The 17047-nt window shown below is 42.3% G+C and overlaps 1 protein-coding gene across 1 annotated transcript in view; it reads left to right on the forward strand.

Moving 5' to 3' along the window:
- Positions 1-17047, forward strand: part of SPATA16 (spermatogenesis associated 16) — a 207757-nt gene that overhangs the window by 167567 nt on the left and 23143 nt on the right. Inside the window, 2 exon segments of the mRNA XM_005860868.1 lie at positions 6475-6639; positions 11028-11111. Coding sequence (XP_005860930.1) covers positions 6475-6639; positions 11028-11111 — 249 coding nt within the window.

Consider the following 17047-nt stretch of genomic DNA (forward strand, 5'->3'; position numbering starts at 1 on the left):
GTGTGTGTGTGTGTGTCAATAATAGAAATTTAAAAATCATACAGTAATTAAGATTCTTAGCATCTAATTAATAACTCAATATTTTTCAAATGAGTCAGCACCACTTTGCTAGCTGCAAGGAATTTCTGCTTTCCTATGTTTGTTTCTATGGAAAATAGAAGTTTTTGAAAGATTTTCTCAAAGAGTTTTAATAGAATCAAAGTAAGTGATCCCAAAGATACCCAGGGACCATGAGTATATCCAAATATTGGCCTCTGGATTTCTTATTATATAGCCAATCACAGCTTCATAAAGCAGGACTAAATAAAATTGCTGCAAAGGTAACCTAGCTTAATGAAGCAAGTAATGAGTGGGTGAGTAAAAATTATGCCTGCATGCTATCATTAAATGTGACCCAAACAGCCCTCAACAGTGATTTTAAGATCCCCTGAAGTCTGTTTTTATCTTGTCAGATATCAAATGTCATCCACTCGAATGCTTAGGCATTGCATTGTCCTTATTAGCTGTTACCCTACTTTGTGACACCTGTAGATAAAACTTTAGTCCAAGGCGGTGCTCTGGCTGTGTAACCCTAGGACAAGTCATTTAATCTCTGAGCTGTTTTTTCTCATTTATAAAACAGGCTGATACCGCCCTCACCAGTTTAGCTCAGTGGATAGAGTGTCGGCCTATGAACTGAAGGGTCCCAGGTTTGATTCCAATCAAGGGCACATGCCTGGGTTGTGGGCTCGGCCTCCAGGAAGGGCGTGCAGCAGGCAGCCGATCAGTGATTCTCTCTCATCATTGATGTTTCTATCTCTCTCCCTTTTCCTTCCTCTTTCTGAAATCAATAAGAATATATTTTTAAAACAAAACAGACTGATACCTACCAGACCCACCTCATAGAGTTGTTGTGAGACCAAAAGTACATAATCCATGTTGAAGCACTTTGCAAAGTATTATAAACTAGTAGTCCTGTGCACAAATCCATGTGCCAGTAGCTCTCTGTGGGGCCTGGACACACTGCACCCGCTGCCCAGAGGCCCATCCACAGCCAGGCGCGGAACGCTTGCCTCGTCACCGGGGCAACAACGCAAGCGTCTCCCCTCCCTGCCCCCCCATGGCCACTCCTTGCCCACTGCCCAGAGGCCCTCCGCAGCCGGGGTGGAATACTTGCCTCATCGTCATGGCAACAAAGCAAGCATTCCATCAGGCTGCTCACACTGCCTGCTCTCAGCGGCCACCCCCCCCAGGACTGGGGAATTCCGGCGGGGCTGGGAGGACTGGGCACCGCCATCTTGTGGCTATGGGCGCCACCATCTTTGTGACGGAGTGATGGTTAATTTGCATATTACCCTTTTATTAGATAGGATGTTAGAAGTTTTAATCATTTATATTGGTTTTAGTTTGCTTTGATAAAAGAACCATTTTATAGACCTTTCTTTTTCTTTATACAAATTTTGTACTTGGAAATGACATATTCTTCTAAAATGAAGATCATGCAAGGGTCCTGTGGATTTCAATTTTTTTCTTGCCTCACTGATGTGCTCAGTGTCACAAAGTTGAGGTGCCTTTGTGCTGTGTGTCATAAAGGCAGGATTAGAGCTCTCATCTCCAGCCATGGGGCAGATCTACAGCCCACAGTAGGGCTTCTCAGGGAACATGGATTTTCATCTCTTGCCATGAGGTGGTAGACTCAGTTGGTGAAGGACATTCTGGTATGAGGGAGGTCTCTGTGTCACAGGCAATGATTCTCCTTACACTCTGACACCTGTTTCCTTCTCTTTTAAAAAAATATTTTTATTGATTTCAGAAAGGAAGGGAGAGGGAGAAAGAGATAGAAACATCAATGATGAGAGAGAATCATTGACTGGCTGCCTCCTGCATGCCCCCTATTGGGGATTGAGCCCACAACCCAAGCATGTGCCCTGATCAAGAATGGGACCCTGACCTAGTTCATAGGCCGATGCTCAACCACTGAGCCACGCCAGCCGAGCACCAGTTTCCTTATCTTTATAGATTCCTTTGCTAGTCACACAACAGATGGCCCAACAAGAATGGTTCTGGTAGAGGCTGCGACTGCCCCGGTGAGGTCGGGACGGCCCTGGTGAGGTCGAAACGGCCCCAGTGAGGTCGGAATGGCCCCTGTGAGGTTGGGATGGCCTCGGTGAGGTTGGGACGGCCCCAGTGAGGTTGAAATGTCCCTGGTGAGGTCGGGACGGCCCTGGTGAGGTTGAAACGGCCCCAGTGAGGTTGAAACGGCCCCAGTGAGGCCGAAACGGCCCCGGTGAGGTCAGAATGGCCCTGGTGAGGACGGCACCAGTGAGGTCGAGACGGCCCCAGTGAGGTTGGGACAACCCCGGTGAGGTCAGGACGGCCCCAGTGAGGTTGAAATGGCCTGGTGAGGTAGGGACAGCCCCGGTGAGGTCGGGACAGCCCCGGTGAGGTTGAAACTGCCCCGGTGAGGCCAAAACGGCCCCGGTGAGGTCGGGACAGCCCCGGTGAGGTTGAAACTGCCCCGGTGAGGCCAAAACAGCCCCGGTGAGGCCGAAACGGCCCCGGTGAGGTTGGGATGGCCTCGGTGAGGTTGGGACGGCCCCAGTGAGGTTGAAATGTCCCTGGTGAGGTCGGGACGGCCCTGGTGAGGTTGGGACGGCCCCAGTGAGGTTGAAATGTCCCTGGTGAGGTCGGGACGGCCCTGGTGAGGTTGGGACGGCCCCAGTGAGGTTGAAATGTCCCTGGTGAGGTCGGGACGGCCCTGGTGAGGTTGGGACGGCCCCAGTGAGGTTGAAATGTCCCTGGTGAGGTCGGGACGGCCCTGGTGAGGTTGGGACGGCCCCAGTGAGGTTGAAACGGCCCCAATGAGGTTGGGACAGCCCCGGTGAGGCTGAAATGGCCCCGGTGAGGTCGGGATGGCCCCGGTGAGGCCAAAACGGCCCTGGTGAGGTCAGGACGGCCCCGGTGAGGTTGAAACAGCCCCGGTGAGGTCAGGACGGCCCCAATGAGGTTGGGACAGCCCCGGTGAGGCTGAAATGGCCCCGGTGATGTCAGAATGGCCCTGGTGAGGACGGCACCTGTGAGGTCGAGACGGCCCCGGTGAGGTTGAAACGGCTCCGGTGAGGTAGGGACAGCCCCGGTGAGGTCGGGACGGCCCCGGTGAGGTCAAAATGGCCCCGGTGAGGTTGGGACGGCCCCGGTGAGGTCAGGACGGCCCTGGTGAGGTTGAAACGGATAATAAAGACCAATATAAACTGATGAACATAAATAGATGCAGAGGCAGAGCAGCATTGAACAGACTGTCAAACTACAGTGGGAAGCCTGGGGAGTGTTTGGGGGGAGTTAAGAGATCAACCGAAGGACTTATATGCATGCATATAAGAATAACCAATGGACACAAGACACTGAGGGGGGGGGGGAGGGGGGGGGGGGGGGGGGGGGAGGAGACATATATAATACTCTTTGTAATACTTTAAGAAATCAAAATTTTTAAAAAATAAAAAAAAGAATGGTTCTGGTATTTTAAAAGTAAAAATCTAAAATATTACACTACCTGCCTATTTGGTGGCTTTTAATCCCAGTGAACATCAGCCCCATTCAACCAGGAACTCTGCTTTACTGGTCGTTTTCCTTCTCTGGGTCTTTGTCCTAATTATTTCACATGCCATCAGATGCCACTGTGCTTTTTCATTCATTAACTTTATTGGCTGCTGTCAGTTTCAAACCTTATGTACTGTGCTTCCTGGGCTAAATGTTAAAGAGTCAAAATAATAAAATCTCTTGCCATGCATGAAGCCTCCTTCACGGGCTGACTTGCCAAAAAATGACTTAACTAACCACGATTTTAATACCTCATTAATTTTACTTTTAATTTCCTCCAAGTGAAGCATAAAAAATGTTTACATATGCACACTTGAAATGAACAATAATATTTTTTTCTACCCTTCCATTTTTGCAATTAATGTTTCTATATGTTGAGTCAAGTGGAAATATATTCCAAATACTTGGGCTGTGCTTTTCAGCACTATTCTATGTAGTGCCACTTATTTGCCAAATATTAACCCATACCTGCTATTAAATCTAGGCAATCCTGACTAAAGCCCTCATTTGAACTTGCTGCTTACCTAAATTCATTGTACCTGTGTGAGGTTTTAGCTTCAATCACGGCCACTTTTTAACACTCTCCCCAACAGCTAAGGAGCCCTTTAATCACTCCTGAGGTCTCGCGGGGAGGGCTACTTCCCTTTAGATCTAGCCCTTGCTAGCATTAGATGTTTAAGGTAATTCTTTCGTTTTTCATCCTTTCCTTTATTTTCTTAAAGCAACAGCATTAAAACATTCCTGCTGGCATTATATTAATTTCTTTTGTTTTTCACTTTGTCTCTCAAAGACCCCTATCATGTAGATAAAATATGCATACATCTGTAGTTTTCTAATAATCAAAACTGCATTTGTCTTAAGCCGAGGGGTGGGAGGGTTGACTATTAGTAGTCAACTATATATTCTTCCTAGTATTTTATATGTATAGAGTACTTCCTGTTTTGTTATGCATCCATCAATCAAGCTAACAAAACACCATTGCCTTCCACTATTTTTGTTTTTTTGCTTAGGAAATTACACTGCTAGATTATGTTCCCATGTAGGCTGCAGTTGTTTCTGCTCTTTGGAGTTGAGTCACTACCCCCTTTCCTACAACTAGCCCCAGTGTTTTCTGGTGTGTTTTTTTCAAGACAAATAAAGCAATTTTTCTTCAGAAAGAAAACAGTTTCTCCTGCAACTCGCTTTCCTCTATTTGGCAGAATCCCATTGTTTAGGTACACGATTAAACTAAATGTGTAGGCTACCTATTTGGTCAGTTCAGAGAAGGGAGCCCAACTCCACAATTTGCAATCATTGCTCCTACAGGTTTATAGATTTTTAGACAAATGGTTCATCTGAAAGAACAAATTAGTTGAAATAGAGGAACATTAGTCATATGGTATAGTAGGTGTTAGGGAGAAATACAGCAAATACAATGCCATGGTTCTCAACCTTCCTTTATTAACAAGACTCCAGAAAAGCACCAACTTCTAGAGGTTGTTGTCAATTAAAACATGCATATGACATTGCAGGAAGAACTGCTTTCTAAATTCAAGCTGAAATTCCAATGCTCTTTAGTAATGCAGTTTCTAATAGTTTTTCTCTTTGGAAGATGTAATTTTTTTAAAAATGTCTTCTCTGATTTCTGGAGGAAAAATCTATTTTATAAGTATGCACAAACTAAAATAGCTCTTGTTCAAATGCGAAGTTTTAAGATAGTTGTCTATTCTTCAACTTCTTGAGATACTTGAATATTTGGGGAGTGAGGGGTACCTAGCTACAATCCATATGAAGAGAGACACATTTCAAGAGATTACGATTCACTGAGTAAGGCCCAGGACTCTGCCTAGTTAACGAACACGCCTAGTGATTCTGGTGCAGGTGATGCAGAAGGAACCCTGCCGTAGGGGATGCTGGTTCTCCAGCCTTCCTTCTCTGAGCACCTGGATGTGGGATGAAATTGCCAAATAAATCCTCCTGTGACTCCCAATTTCTCATTACCCTCCACACAACTCAAGGATTTTCTTTTAACCCTTATAGCTCCCTTTATGTCAGAAATACTTTTTCTAAATATAAATGTAGGTATTTTATTATAAACTTTGCCTCTCCTATCATGCATTATGATTTGTATTAAACTTTTTAGAGAAGGTGACAGCTTCTCTTTTACGGCTGGCAATAGCAAACACATATGTAGGCCACCTTATTAGAAAAGGGGCCTATTTTGAGAAAGCCCAAAATACCAATAGATTCATGCGGGTTGGTGGTCCTTACAAATGTGGACGGTAGTCTGTTTCAAGATGGGTCATGTCGGTTGCTGGGATGGCCCTAGGAGTCAGAATAAAGTGCTATAATACCACAAGAAGAGGAGCCATAGTCCAAGGCCATACAAGAACTAAAGATAAAAGCAGAGTTGAGCTTTGATGTAAGTCATTGGGTAAAGAGAATTCAATGTGCATCACATTTTTCAGAATTCAGCTTGCATAAAAATATTCTTTAATATAAACAAGGTACTGGGCAACTCTTAGCTCTTATGATAACTTGGGTGACATAGATAACCCCCCCACACACACACACAACACACACACGCGCACATTCTAAACAGACACAGCTTTCTGATGGCCCCTGGGAAGGTAGAGCACGCGTTCAATGTCAGTCCCCTCTTCTCCCCTCAGCACAACTTGCTTATGCAGGGCCACCTGCAGATCAGTCCTGCAATGTGTTCCCTTCTACATACACTCATCAGTTTGAAGGAAGGGTCCAGGTCATTCTCTAAAATGAGAGAAGGAAACGTTAGTTTATACTAGATGCCATTGCTTCTAAGGATGTAAATATACTATAACAAACCCTGACTTCAATCCCCAGAGAAAGCCCTAGTTCTGTGGTCTTGTTCTAAAACATTTCCTTTCCCTGGGAGACCAGGGGAGTTTCCCTGCGTGCTCAGGTGTGATGGAGAAGTTGCAGTACGCCAGCCTCCTCAGCCGGCTACAGAGAGTAAAGGAGCAGTCCCAGGTGATCAATCAAGCAATGGCTGAGCTAGCGACCATCCCCTATCTACGGGACATCAGTCCGCAGGAGGCAGAATTGGTAAGTATTTGTTTTTCTTTGTTGAAGGCTTTCTCAGGCCCTGAGTCAGAAGAAAAAGTGATATGGTCTGAAAGAAATTTGTCATAATAAATGTAGCCTGAGGGCCAGCTCTGCAACCCTCGTGAAGCATTCTAATGAAGAAACTGGGAAATGTAGAAAGGTGTCTTATTTTATTTGCTCACATTGACTGACTTTCATTTTTTGAAAAATATGTTTTTATTGATTTTTTTTAGAGAGAGGAAGGGAGAGGGAAAGAAGATAGAAATATTGATGATAAAGAAACATAGATCGGCTGCCTTCTGCACGCCCCCTATTGGGGATCAAGCCCACAATCTGGGGCATGTGTCCTAAGAAGGAATCGAACCAGGGACCTCTATGGTGCATGGGACAATGCTCAGTCCACTGAGCCATGCAAGCTGGTCTGGCTTACATTTTTTCATAGCAATACTTGTCTGACATGGAAAAACATGGAAAGGGGCTGATTATTTGAATTGTATGTCAAGCTTTTTGTTTTAAGTAAAGTAAGTTTTAATTAATTGCTTCTTAAACTCCAAGACTTGTTAACACAGGATTATCTTCTGTGGAAAATTGAGAGTACAAAAGAATAGCCACTGTGCAGAAAACCAACCATACAAAATAGTCTTTAGAGTTTTCTTATTTACTTCTAGTGTCGCATATATGTTGGCAGTGCCAACACACACACACACACACACACACACACACACACACACACGTACATTTAAATAGAACAATTATTTTATTCAAGGGAAAAATGTAGTTAGTCAAATGGCTGTATTTTTTAACTGAATCGACCAGTTAACTCAGAAAACACAGAGGCAGTCAAAAACTAGTTGAAGGAATAGCTCAAACAATCCTCAAAAAGATTTGTTTTTATAACCATAATCAATATTAGAAATGACAGCAGCTAGTTTGAAAAACAATTAGTTAACCATGTGCTGGCCATTCAAGGAAAGGTAAGGTGTACTCTAGAGCAGTGGTTCTCAACCTTCCTAATGCTGCGACCCTTTAATACAATTCCTCATGTTGTGGTGACCCCCAACCATAAAATTATTTTCATTGCTACTTCATAACTGTAATTTTGCTACTGTTATGAATCGTAATGTAAATATCTGATATGCAGGATGTATTTTCATTGTTACAAATTGAACATAATTAAAGCATAGTGATTAATCACAAAAACAATATGTAATTATATATGTGTTTTCCGATGGTCTTAGGCGACCCCTGTGAAAGGATTTTATTTGCTCACATTGACTGACTTCCATTTTTTGAAAAATATGTTTTTATTGATTTTTTTTAGAGAGAGGAAGGGAGAGGGAAAGAAGATAGAAATATTGATGATAGAGAAACATAGATCGGCTGCCTTCTGCACGCCCCCTATTGGGGATCAAGCCCACAATCTGGGGCATGTGTCCTAAGAAGGAATCGAACCAGGGACCTCTATGGTGCATGGGACAATGCTCAGTCCACTGAGCCATGCAAGCTGGTCTGGCTTACATTTTTTCATAGCAATACTTGTCTGACATGGAAAAACATGGAAAGGGGCTGATTATTTGAATTGTATGTCAAGCTTTTTGTTTTAAGTAAAGTAAGTTTTAATTAATTGCTTCTTAAACTCCAAGACTTGTTAACACAGGATTATCTTCTGTGGAAAATTGAGAGTACAAAAGAATAGCCACTGTGCAGAAAACCAACCATACAAAATAGTCTTTAGAGTTTTCTTATTTACTTCTAGTGTCGCATATATGTTGGCAGTGCCAACACACACACACACACACACACACACACACACACACACACTGGTACATTTAAATAGAACAATTATTTTATTCAAGGGAAAAATGTAGTTAGTCAAATGGCTGTATTTTTTAACTGAATCGACCAGTTAACTCAGAAAACACAGAGGCAGTCAAAAACTAGTTGAAGGAATAGCTCAAACAATCCTCAAAAAGATTTGTTTTTATAACCATAATCAATATTAGAAATGACAGCAGCTAGTTTGAAAAACAATTAGTTAACCATGTGCTGGCCATTCAAGGAAAGGTAAGGTGTACTCTAGAGCAGTGGTTCTCAACCTTCCTAATGCTGCGACCCTTTAATACAATTCCTCATGTTGTGGTGACCCCCAACCATAAAATTATTTTCATTGCTACTTCATAACTGTAATTTTGCTACTGTTATGAATCGTAATGTAAATATCTGATATGCAGGATGTATTTTCATTGTTAAAAATTGAATATAATTAAAGCATAGTGATTAATCACAAAAACAATATGTAATTATATATGTGTTTTCCGATGGTCTTAGTCGACCCCTGTGAAAGGGTCGTTCGACCCCCAAAGAGGTCGAGGCCCACAGGTTGATGATATTGCAGAGTTGTAGCAGAAGGGCAGAGCGACCTTGGCTGCACATTAGAATCACCTGGGAATCTTTTAAAAATCCTGATTTCTGGGCCTCATCCTCCGGAAATTCTGTTTCTTTGTTAAGGGGTGGGACCACAACATTAGTAACAAAGAAACAGAATTTCCGGAGGATGAGGCCCAGAAATCAGGATTTTTAAAAGATTCCCAGATCCTAATGTTGGACAGGGAAGGGCTCTTTCCTTTGAGGCTTTAATTGAAGGTAGCTGAAACTAATTACAGACCTGAATTGAATTCACATAGCAAGGATGAGAACAGCCCAAACTGGTCACCTGTAATTTTCAGATAACTGAAGGAATCCTCCCTCCCTGAGTTTTTTAAAGTTATAACAAATCAATTGAGAAATGCACTGCCAACATTTATAATGTTCATCTGAACCTGTCAAAGTGTGTTAAATATTGATATTCAAAGTAAGCATTTAAAATGGTCTGACTAGCCAAATAATAAAACTATAGGTGGGGGAGGGGGAAGTCTATTAATCAAGGATTCACTAAGTTATGCTTTCAAAACCTTTAGGGTTGTGTGCAGCAGAACGCCTCCTAAAAGGCTGTGTTTACTAGTAAAATACCATTCATACGGCATTCAGCAGTGCAGTAAGCAAGGAGCTTTCGAAGTGCATGTTATAGCCAATTTCAGATGATTAATTAATGCCCCTCGGAGATAAGAGGAAGCAAAGAAAATGTTAATCGAAGAAACTGGCTCAGTGTTGATCCAGTCTTCCTGAAAAGCACGTGCAAGATTTCAATGAAAAATACAAGAGAGTTTTCTGCACCTTGGCCTTCTTCACCACACATCTGCAGCTTCTTTCTTCTGGAAATACTTGCATTTCAAAATATACACCGAGGGCACCAAACTAGCATTATTGACATCCCTTATTAACATATTAGTGCAGTATTCCACTCTCTCAAACCTTGGAAAACAGGATTTAATGGGATATTTTTATAATTTATCTGCCTACTAGAAAAAAATTTTAATGTATATGGATGTATATGTGGAGGCCCAATGTTTAAAAGTCATGCATCTTGCAAGGTTTCATCGCCGTAAATAACAGCTTTTACTTTTCAGCTTTGAAGCATGGGTTAACCTAGACAATAAATCCTGGTAAGGCCTTCTGTGGCACTGTCTACACAGTGACTGCTCCGTAGAAGAGTTCTGAGTGACTCCGCTCTGCCCTCTGCTACAACTCTGCAATATCTAAAGTTCAGAAAGATTCTCTAAGGGTCCCCACTGTTTGAAGCCACAGTGGACTGAACTGGCATTTGTTCTTTAGAGAACTTTCCTTTTTAGCTGTGACCATCACATAGGTCCGTGTGTCTTCACCGCTTTGCAGCTACATATGCAGCAGGTGTCCGGGGACTATTTCAAATTGGAATGTGGCAGTTTGGGGCAAAAGGTGGAATTCTGAAAACTTGCCTGTGAATGGAACCTAAAAAGAAAGGGTGGTTATTTTGAAGTTTTAGAGAAGAAAAGAATAGTAAAAGAACTGAAGTGAGCTAGATTCTTTAAGAGGCAATAAGACAGCACAGTTTCAGAATTGTCCTCTGGTGAGCTTTTGCATGATGCCTGAAATCATGATATATCAGCCTCGGGAGAAAATACTAAAACGCGTTCATGTACTACATGCCATTTCCTGAGAGAATTAACTATGGCCTTCATTCTTTACAACCCAAATCTGTTTTTACAAAACGTCAACGCTTACAACATTAAAACCTATATGTTTTCTACCCATTTTCAAGAAGCATATTTTCATTGTTTCAATATTTTATATCTGCAATAACACTCAGTAATGACTGAAGCAAAGATGGGGTAGCAATGTTCATTGTCGGGAAGATGAGTAATAAAATCATCAGCGTACAAATGATTTTTTAATTAGGTTTTAATCTGTGTATTTAGGGAAGTTATTTCTGTGCGAATTCCACACTGATAATTTTTATCTTGGTGCCACAGCTGCAGTCACTAATGGCAGATGCTATGGACACCCTCGAAGGAAGAAGAAACGATAAAGAACGTGTGTGGAATGCAATCCAAAAGGTAAAACTCTCAGCTGAAGGGAAAAGATATGTGATTCTCAAAGCAAATGTCCGGCTTGGGTCAAGTCTGTTTAGAAGATAAAAAGGAAGCTATTTGGGTTGTTTTAGTCTTTGTTTTGTTTTGTGTTTTGTTTTGTTTTTAAATAAATGCAGCACTCTCTCTCTGGAAGTGTAACCAAAATCAAAGATGGATTTTTTAACCTGTTCCCTAGGGTCTGCTTCTTTTCCAGCAGACTGTAGTCATATGTTGGTATGGGTCTTCTTATCATTGTCATTCTCATATTCTATTTTTGTTGTCTGCTTCTTCATTATTGGTTATTATAGCTTTCTAAAAGCCCTTCCATCCATGTTCAGTCCACTTCCCAACCCTTACCCCCACTTTTTATCACTGGAGGAAAAAATGGCTACATTTCAGGGAACTACAGAGAAACCAGCACTTTGATGTTTTCGAGGAGGAATAACATACTGGTTATTAGCTGCAGAGGAAGATCCCTTATTGGCTAAAGGAGTTGAAATAAAGCGACCACCAGGATGTACCTGGCCGCCCGTGCTCAGGTGGCTTATGTGATACCACAGAGCCCTCTGACAACATAGGAGTGGGTAAGATTGAGTCTCCAGTCCAGCCAAAACTAATAAATTCTATTCCATCTATTCCCCACTCAGTCTCCTCCAATCACTATAAGAACCCACAAAGAGAACTGGGGCCGGGAGATGTGAGAGGAGCAAACCAAAGAAGCCTTCACTCTAAGAGGTAGCAGTCAGCCATGAGGGATTCTGGCACATCCAAGGAAATGTGTGCCTTCTGAACTCACTCAGAGGCCCTATGATAAGTGTATAAAACAGAAACTCACTGAACTCAGCCAGTATTTGTTGAACATTTGCTATGCCAAGAGAGAATAGTAGGTGTAAAAGACTGTGCTGGGAAAGACAAACACAGCCCCTGCCTATATAGGCCTTCCATCAGTTATTAAAGAACTAGAGGCCTGATGCACAAAATCTGTGCAAGGGGTAAGCCTTCACAGTCCCAGCTGCCTCGCAGCCCAGCTGCCTCACGGCCCCACAGCCCCACCCCCCGTCCACACCCACCTTGGCCTAGCACTGCCCGTGTCCGCTGTCACACACCACCGGTTCCCCAGTTCCACGGAGGCCCCCCACCCCACCCCGATCAATCACCCTGCAGAGGGTGGCCTGGCCTCCCTCTTTGGGGCGATCACGGAGCCCCCCAATTGATTGGCTGCTGGCCAGTGACCTGGTCCCTCTGGGGGTAATTGTGGGGCAATGGTGGGCCCCCTAACCAATCGTGTCACACCCGCCTTGGCTGGCCTGGCACCAGTGTGTGTCATAATGTGGTTGTCCGGGCGGTCATTCTGCTGTTTGGCCGTTTGGTCACTTTGCATATCATGCTTTTATTATTATAGATTACTTATAAGTTTACAGAATATTCTACTGAAAAGGTGAATGTTCAATGATCTATAGAAACTAATAGCTCAGAAAAGCCAAAAGTGATACTTATACAACATTTAAAGTCTACATAGTCATTATCGGATGAAAGGGAGATTTCTAAACAAAAGGAATAGTTTGTACCAAGAATGCAAAGAAAGCTTGGCAGATTCAAAACTGACAAAGACACAAGGAACCTATTTCAAAATGAAATAGAGGCAGAAACCATCTCACAGAAAGACTTATAAATTATGTCAAGACATAATTTATGTGTGTGAGACACCTCCTGGGCTGTAGTGGGAGAACAGATTGAGGGGCTACAGAAATATGGGGAGGTCAGTTCTAAGGTGGTGGCTTGATCTACGGTGGAGGATATAGCAGTAGAGCGAAGCAGACTGATATAAGAAATATTCAGGAAGCCAAATCAACAGGCCTTATAGTTCACTCGTTGCCTGTGGGAATTTAGAGTAGAAAGAATTAAGAATGATGCCCACATATTTGGCTTGAACCTCTGGGCAGGGAATGGAGAGAGGTTTGCTGGTGCCATTTACTGAGGAAGCAAACACTGTTGGCGGAGCAGCTTTTGGCAGAGAATCTGAACTACTTCAGAACCCAGCTGGGAGACAGAAACTATACCCAATATTTGAAAGGGGATTTAATATAAAAAATGGTTAACTAGGTATGAAATTGTTAACTAGGTAACTGAAAAAGCAAAGGAAAACAATAACTTATCACAAAGAAAGCATTAAAGGCAGCATCTACCACCCATTAGTGCTGGAAGATCAAAGAGAAGATGTGGGAATTACTAAAACAGAAACTTGGAGAAGGAACCCTGCTGGGCTAACCCCTCAGTCCTCCCGCTGGAAGGTGCTGCCTAGCTGGTGCTAGTATCGCTGAGCTTAAAGGAGGGGTCCTGAAGGGCTGAGACCCGGTGTCTGAGGCGTGGACACTAACCCACTGTGCTGTAGTAGAGGGGGAGAGGAGAGAAGGAGTGGTAATGAAGGTAATTCTGATACTACAGAAAGGAACATGTTCCTACAGGAAAAAAGGCTTTGCCGAAAAGATGTTCATAGGAACCCCAATTAGACAGAAAGTCAGCATCAAGTAAACAGAAAGCAGCAAGGCCCTCTCTTGCCCTAATGACAGAGACTAAGAGCTAGCAAAATAGAAGTAGGGTTTGCAGAGCTCTAGCCCCAGCATCAAAGAACTAACGGTGGAAGGGTGGGCTTGGAGTTGAGAGACTATCGGCAACAACTGACACAAAAGTACAATGAACTGACAGTGCTGGCAAGGTATCCAGGAGAAATGCAAAAGCCTGGAGTTCTGGATAAAAGACAGAATAGTCATTGCCAAATTGCTGTTAATGGAAATTATTTGAGTGACATGGCTGAGAAAGAAGACAGAGTAAGAAGAGAGGCTTTAGGAGCACATTCAATCTTAAGAGGAGGACCCTACAACTGAGACGAAGAAGAAATGGCAAGAGAGATGGGAGCTGGGGGTAAAGCAAATCCAATTCTGATGAGAGTCACGCAATACAATCAAATATTTCTGTTAGCTACAAAAATAACCATTTAGAACAAAGGTCAGCAAACTCCCAGCCCTCAGGTTAAAATTGGCCAACCACCAATTTTTGTAAATCAAGTTTATTGCACATGTTTATGCAATTCATTTATGTACCGTCTATGTCACCTTGGTCAAGTTGAGTAGTCACCACAAATTCTTTATAGCTCACAAAGCCTAAATCATTTACTATCTGTCCCTATACAGAAAAGGTTTGCTATACCTTGATTTAGAGTATTACCCTTCACAGAATATTTGCATTTGTATAATAATATTAATATTTTTGTAATAATATTTATATTTTTGCAGTATATAAATAACATTTGTACAGTGATATTTATATTGAAAAATCTAAGTGACAATAGAAGAGTTCAAATATGAAATTCCAATGACCAGCCAAAAAGGTGGAAAACTGACATTTACCTATATCTGTCGACATCTTATAAACAACCACCAATTCTACCTCATTCTCAGCTAGTTTTTGACACTCACATTCGTAGAAGCACTGAGCCTGTAGCTTTCCACTTTGTCCCTATTTCAGTTATATTTTGCTGTGTTACAAATCACCCCAAATATATAGTGGTTTAGCAACAATGTGCTCCTCTCTCCTGGTTCCATAGACTGACCAGACTCAGCCAGGTGGTTCCTGCTCAGTGTCTCTCATGCAGTTCAATCAGGTGGTTTTAATAACACGGGGTCATTTTAAAGCTAAAATGAACCGGACTCCAGAATGGCTCACTCACGTGGCTGACAGTTGACACCAGTCAGCTGAGACCGTTGACTGAAGTGCCCTAATGTAGCCTTTCCATGTGACTTAAGGGTTCCAAGAGGAAGTATTTCAAGACAAGGAAAATAGAAACCACAGTCATCTCAAATGCTAGTCCCAGAGGTGGCAGAGCAACTTCCACCATATTTATTGGTCAAAGCAGTCACAGGCAAGCCCAGATTCACAGGGTTGGAGGAATAGATTTCACTTCTCTATGGAGGAGGATATGTATGTTCAGTGAGAGAACGAAATGATAGTGTCTGCCTTGGAGACAAGCTCCAGCAGCAAAGCTGTGACTCTCTTTAGGATGGAAAACATGCAAGCAAGCAGGAGTCAAGAGGATAGTCAAGTCAAGGCCACTGAGATTGGAACGCTACAGAGCCACTCCACCCAACCACTGGGTGTCTACAAAGACCCACTGGTGAGCAGCCAATCTTTCCAAATTAAAAGCCCTGGAAATGATCCTAGCTTTCTAAATGGAAGCTCCTAAGAGGTGTTTAGGAAGATGTGAACGTGAAGGAACAGGGTGCCAAATTTTTCCCAAGGGCTTTTAATTTGGTTAATGTGACTCTACAAAGGATGATCCTATCACTTTCAGACAATTCCGGTAGCAAGTAAGTAATTTCCTTTTATTGCTACAGAGTTAATTGGCGTGTGCAGAAAAAAATAATTTGAAAAAAAAAACTAATTGTACAAGCTACACTGTGTTCTGAGCCCACTAGAAGTTGATATCAGCATCACCACCTCTGAGATCTGTTATCTGTAATAGAAACAGCTGTTGTACCTAATGAAAACACTTGAAATTTTCATCGGAAGCAGCAGAATTATAGCAGCACCTCCTAGTTCCACATAGTTACAGGGACTGTCAGAATCCCCATTATCTAACACAATGTTTAGAGCTCCACTTTGTTATAGGTCTATAAAAAGCCTAGCAAGATGAAATCTGATCCGTAAGCATTGACCTCCTGTCTATATTTTGTTTTCGTTGAGATTTCACTAACAACCCAGAAAAAGAGAGTATGAAACAGTTGTTTTTTCTTAACTCACTAGAACTAAAATACATTCTTTATAGAGTTTTAGGCTATTTGCTTTTGTTTTGGTTTGGCTTTACAGAGCATTATTTTCTTTCTGGTGATTAACTCAAGAAAGATATATTAATGTTGGTTTAGTTGTACATAAACAAAAATAAGCAGGTTATGTTAAAAAAAAAAAGGTAAATTTTCTTGTATTGGCAAGTCCCATGCCACAGCAAAACTCTTTAATTGAGATTGTCACACTTTGCTTCATTTTAGTCTATAAATACCTGAGAAAACACTCTTTTGAATATCTCACAGGTCCTATTAATACACAGTGCATTCATGCATTCATCAAACATTTACCCAGCACCTCCTCTGGGCCCAACTCTATTACAAGCAGTGCCCTCATGATGTTTTCACTCTACTCGAGAAAAGGAGGCAATACACCAGCTAAAAAATCTGGAATGTGTTATAAGTAGTTAATGCTATGGGTGGAGGAGACAGGAACAGAAAATAGAAAATACCGGGTGATTGCAACTGCAATAGAATAGTCAGGGCAGGATCCACCAAGGTGACTTTAAAGAAATAACTGAAAGAAATGCAAACCTTGCAAATAGCTGGTGAAAATCATTCCAAGTAAATGAAACAGCAAATTCAAAACCTGAAGATTGGACATGCCTGGCATGTACAGGGACCTGCAAGGAGGGCAGTGTGACTAGGATAGAATGAATAAGAGTAATAGGAAATGAAGCCAGTGAGCAGAGGATATAATGCTTTGTCAAATAATAAAACAATCTAAGCTGCTGCTTAGAATAGATTAAAAGACCTGGATGGAGTGTCTCAGTGGTTGAGTGATGACCTATGAACCAGAAGGTCAGGGTTGTATTCTCGGTCAGGGCACACGCCCAGATTATGGGCTCAATTTCCAGTGTGGGACATGCAGGAGGCAGCCAATCAATGATTCTTTCTCATCACTGATATGTCTATTTTTCTCTCCCTCTCCCTTCCTCTCTGAAATCAATAAATATATATATTTTAAAAAGACTAGATTGAAGCAAGGGTAGTATCAGGGAGACCAGTTAGTAGCTTATTATAATGATACTAGAGGCCCGGTGCACAAAAATTTGTGCACTGGGGGGGGGGGGGCCCCCCCCC

The sequence above is a fragment of the Myotis brandtii genome, unplaced genomic scaffold, assembly GCF_000412655.1.
Source record: "Myotis brandtii unplaced genomic scaffold, ASM41265v1 scaffold1423, whole genome shotgun sequence".
Taxonomy (NCBI): domain Eukaryota; kingdom Metazoa; phylum Chordata; class Mammalia; order Chiroptera; family Vespertilionidae; genus Myotis; species Myotis brandtii.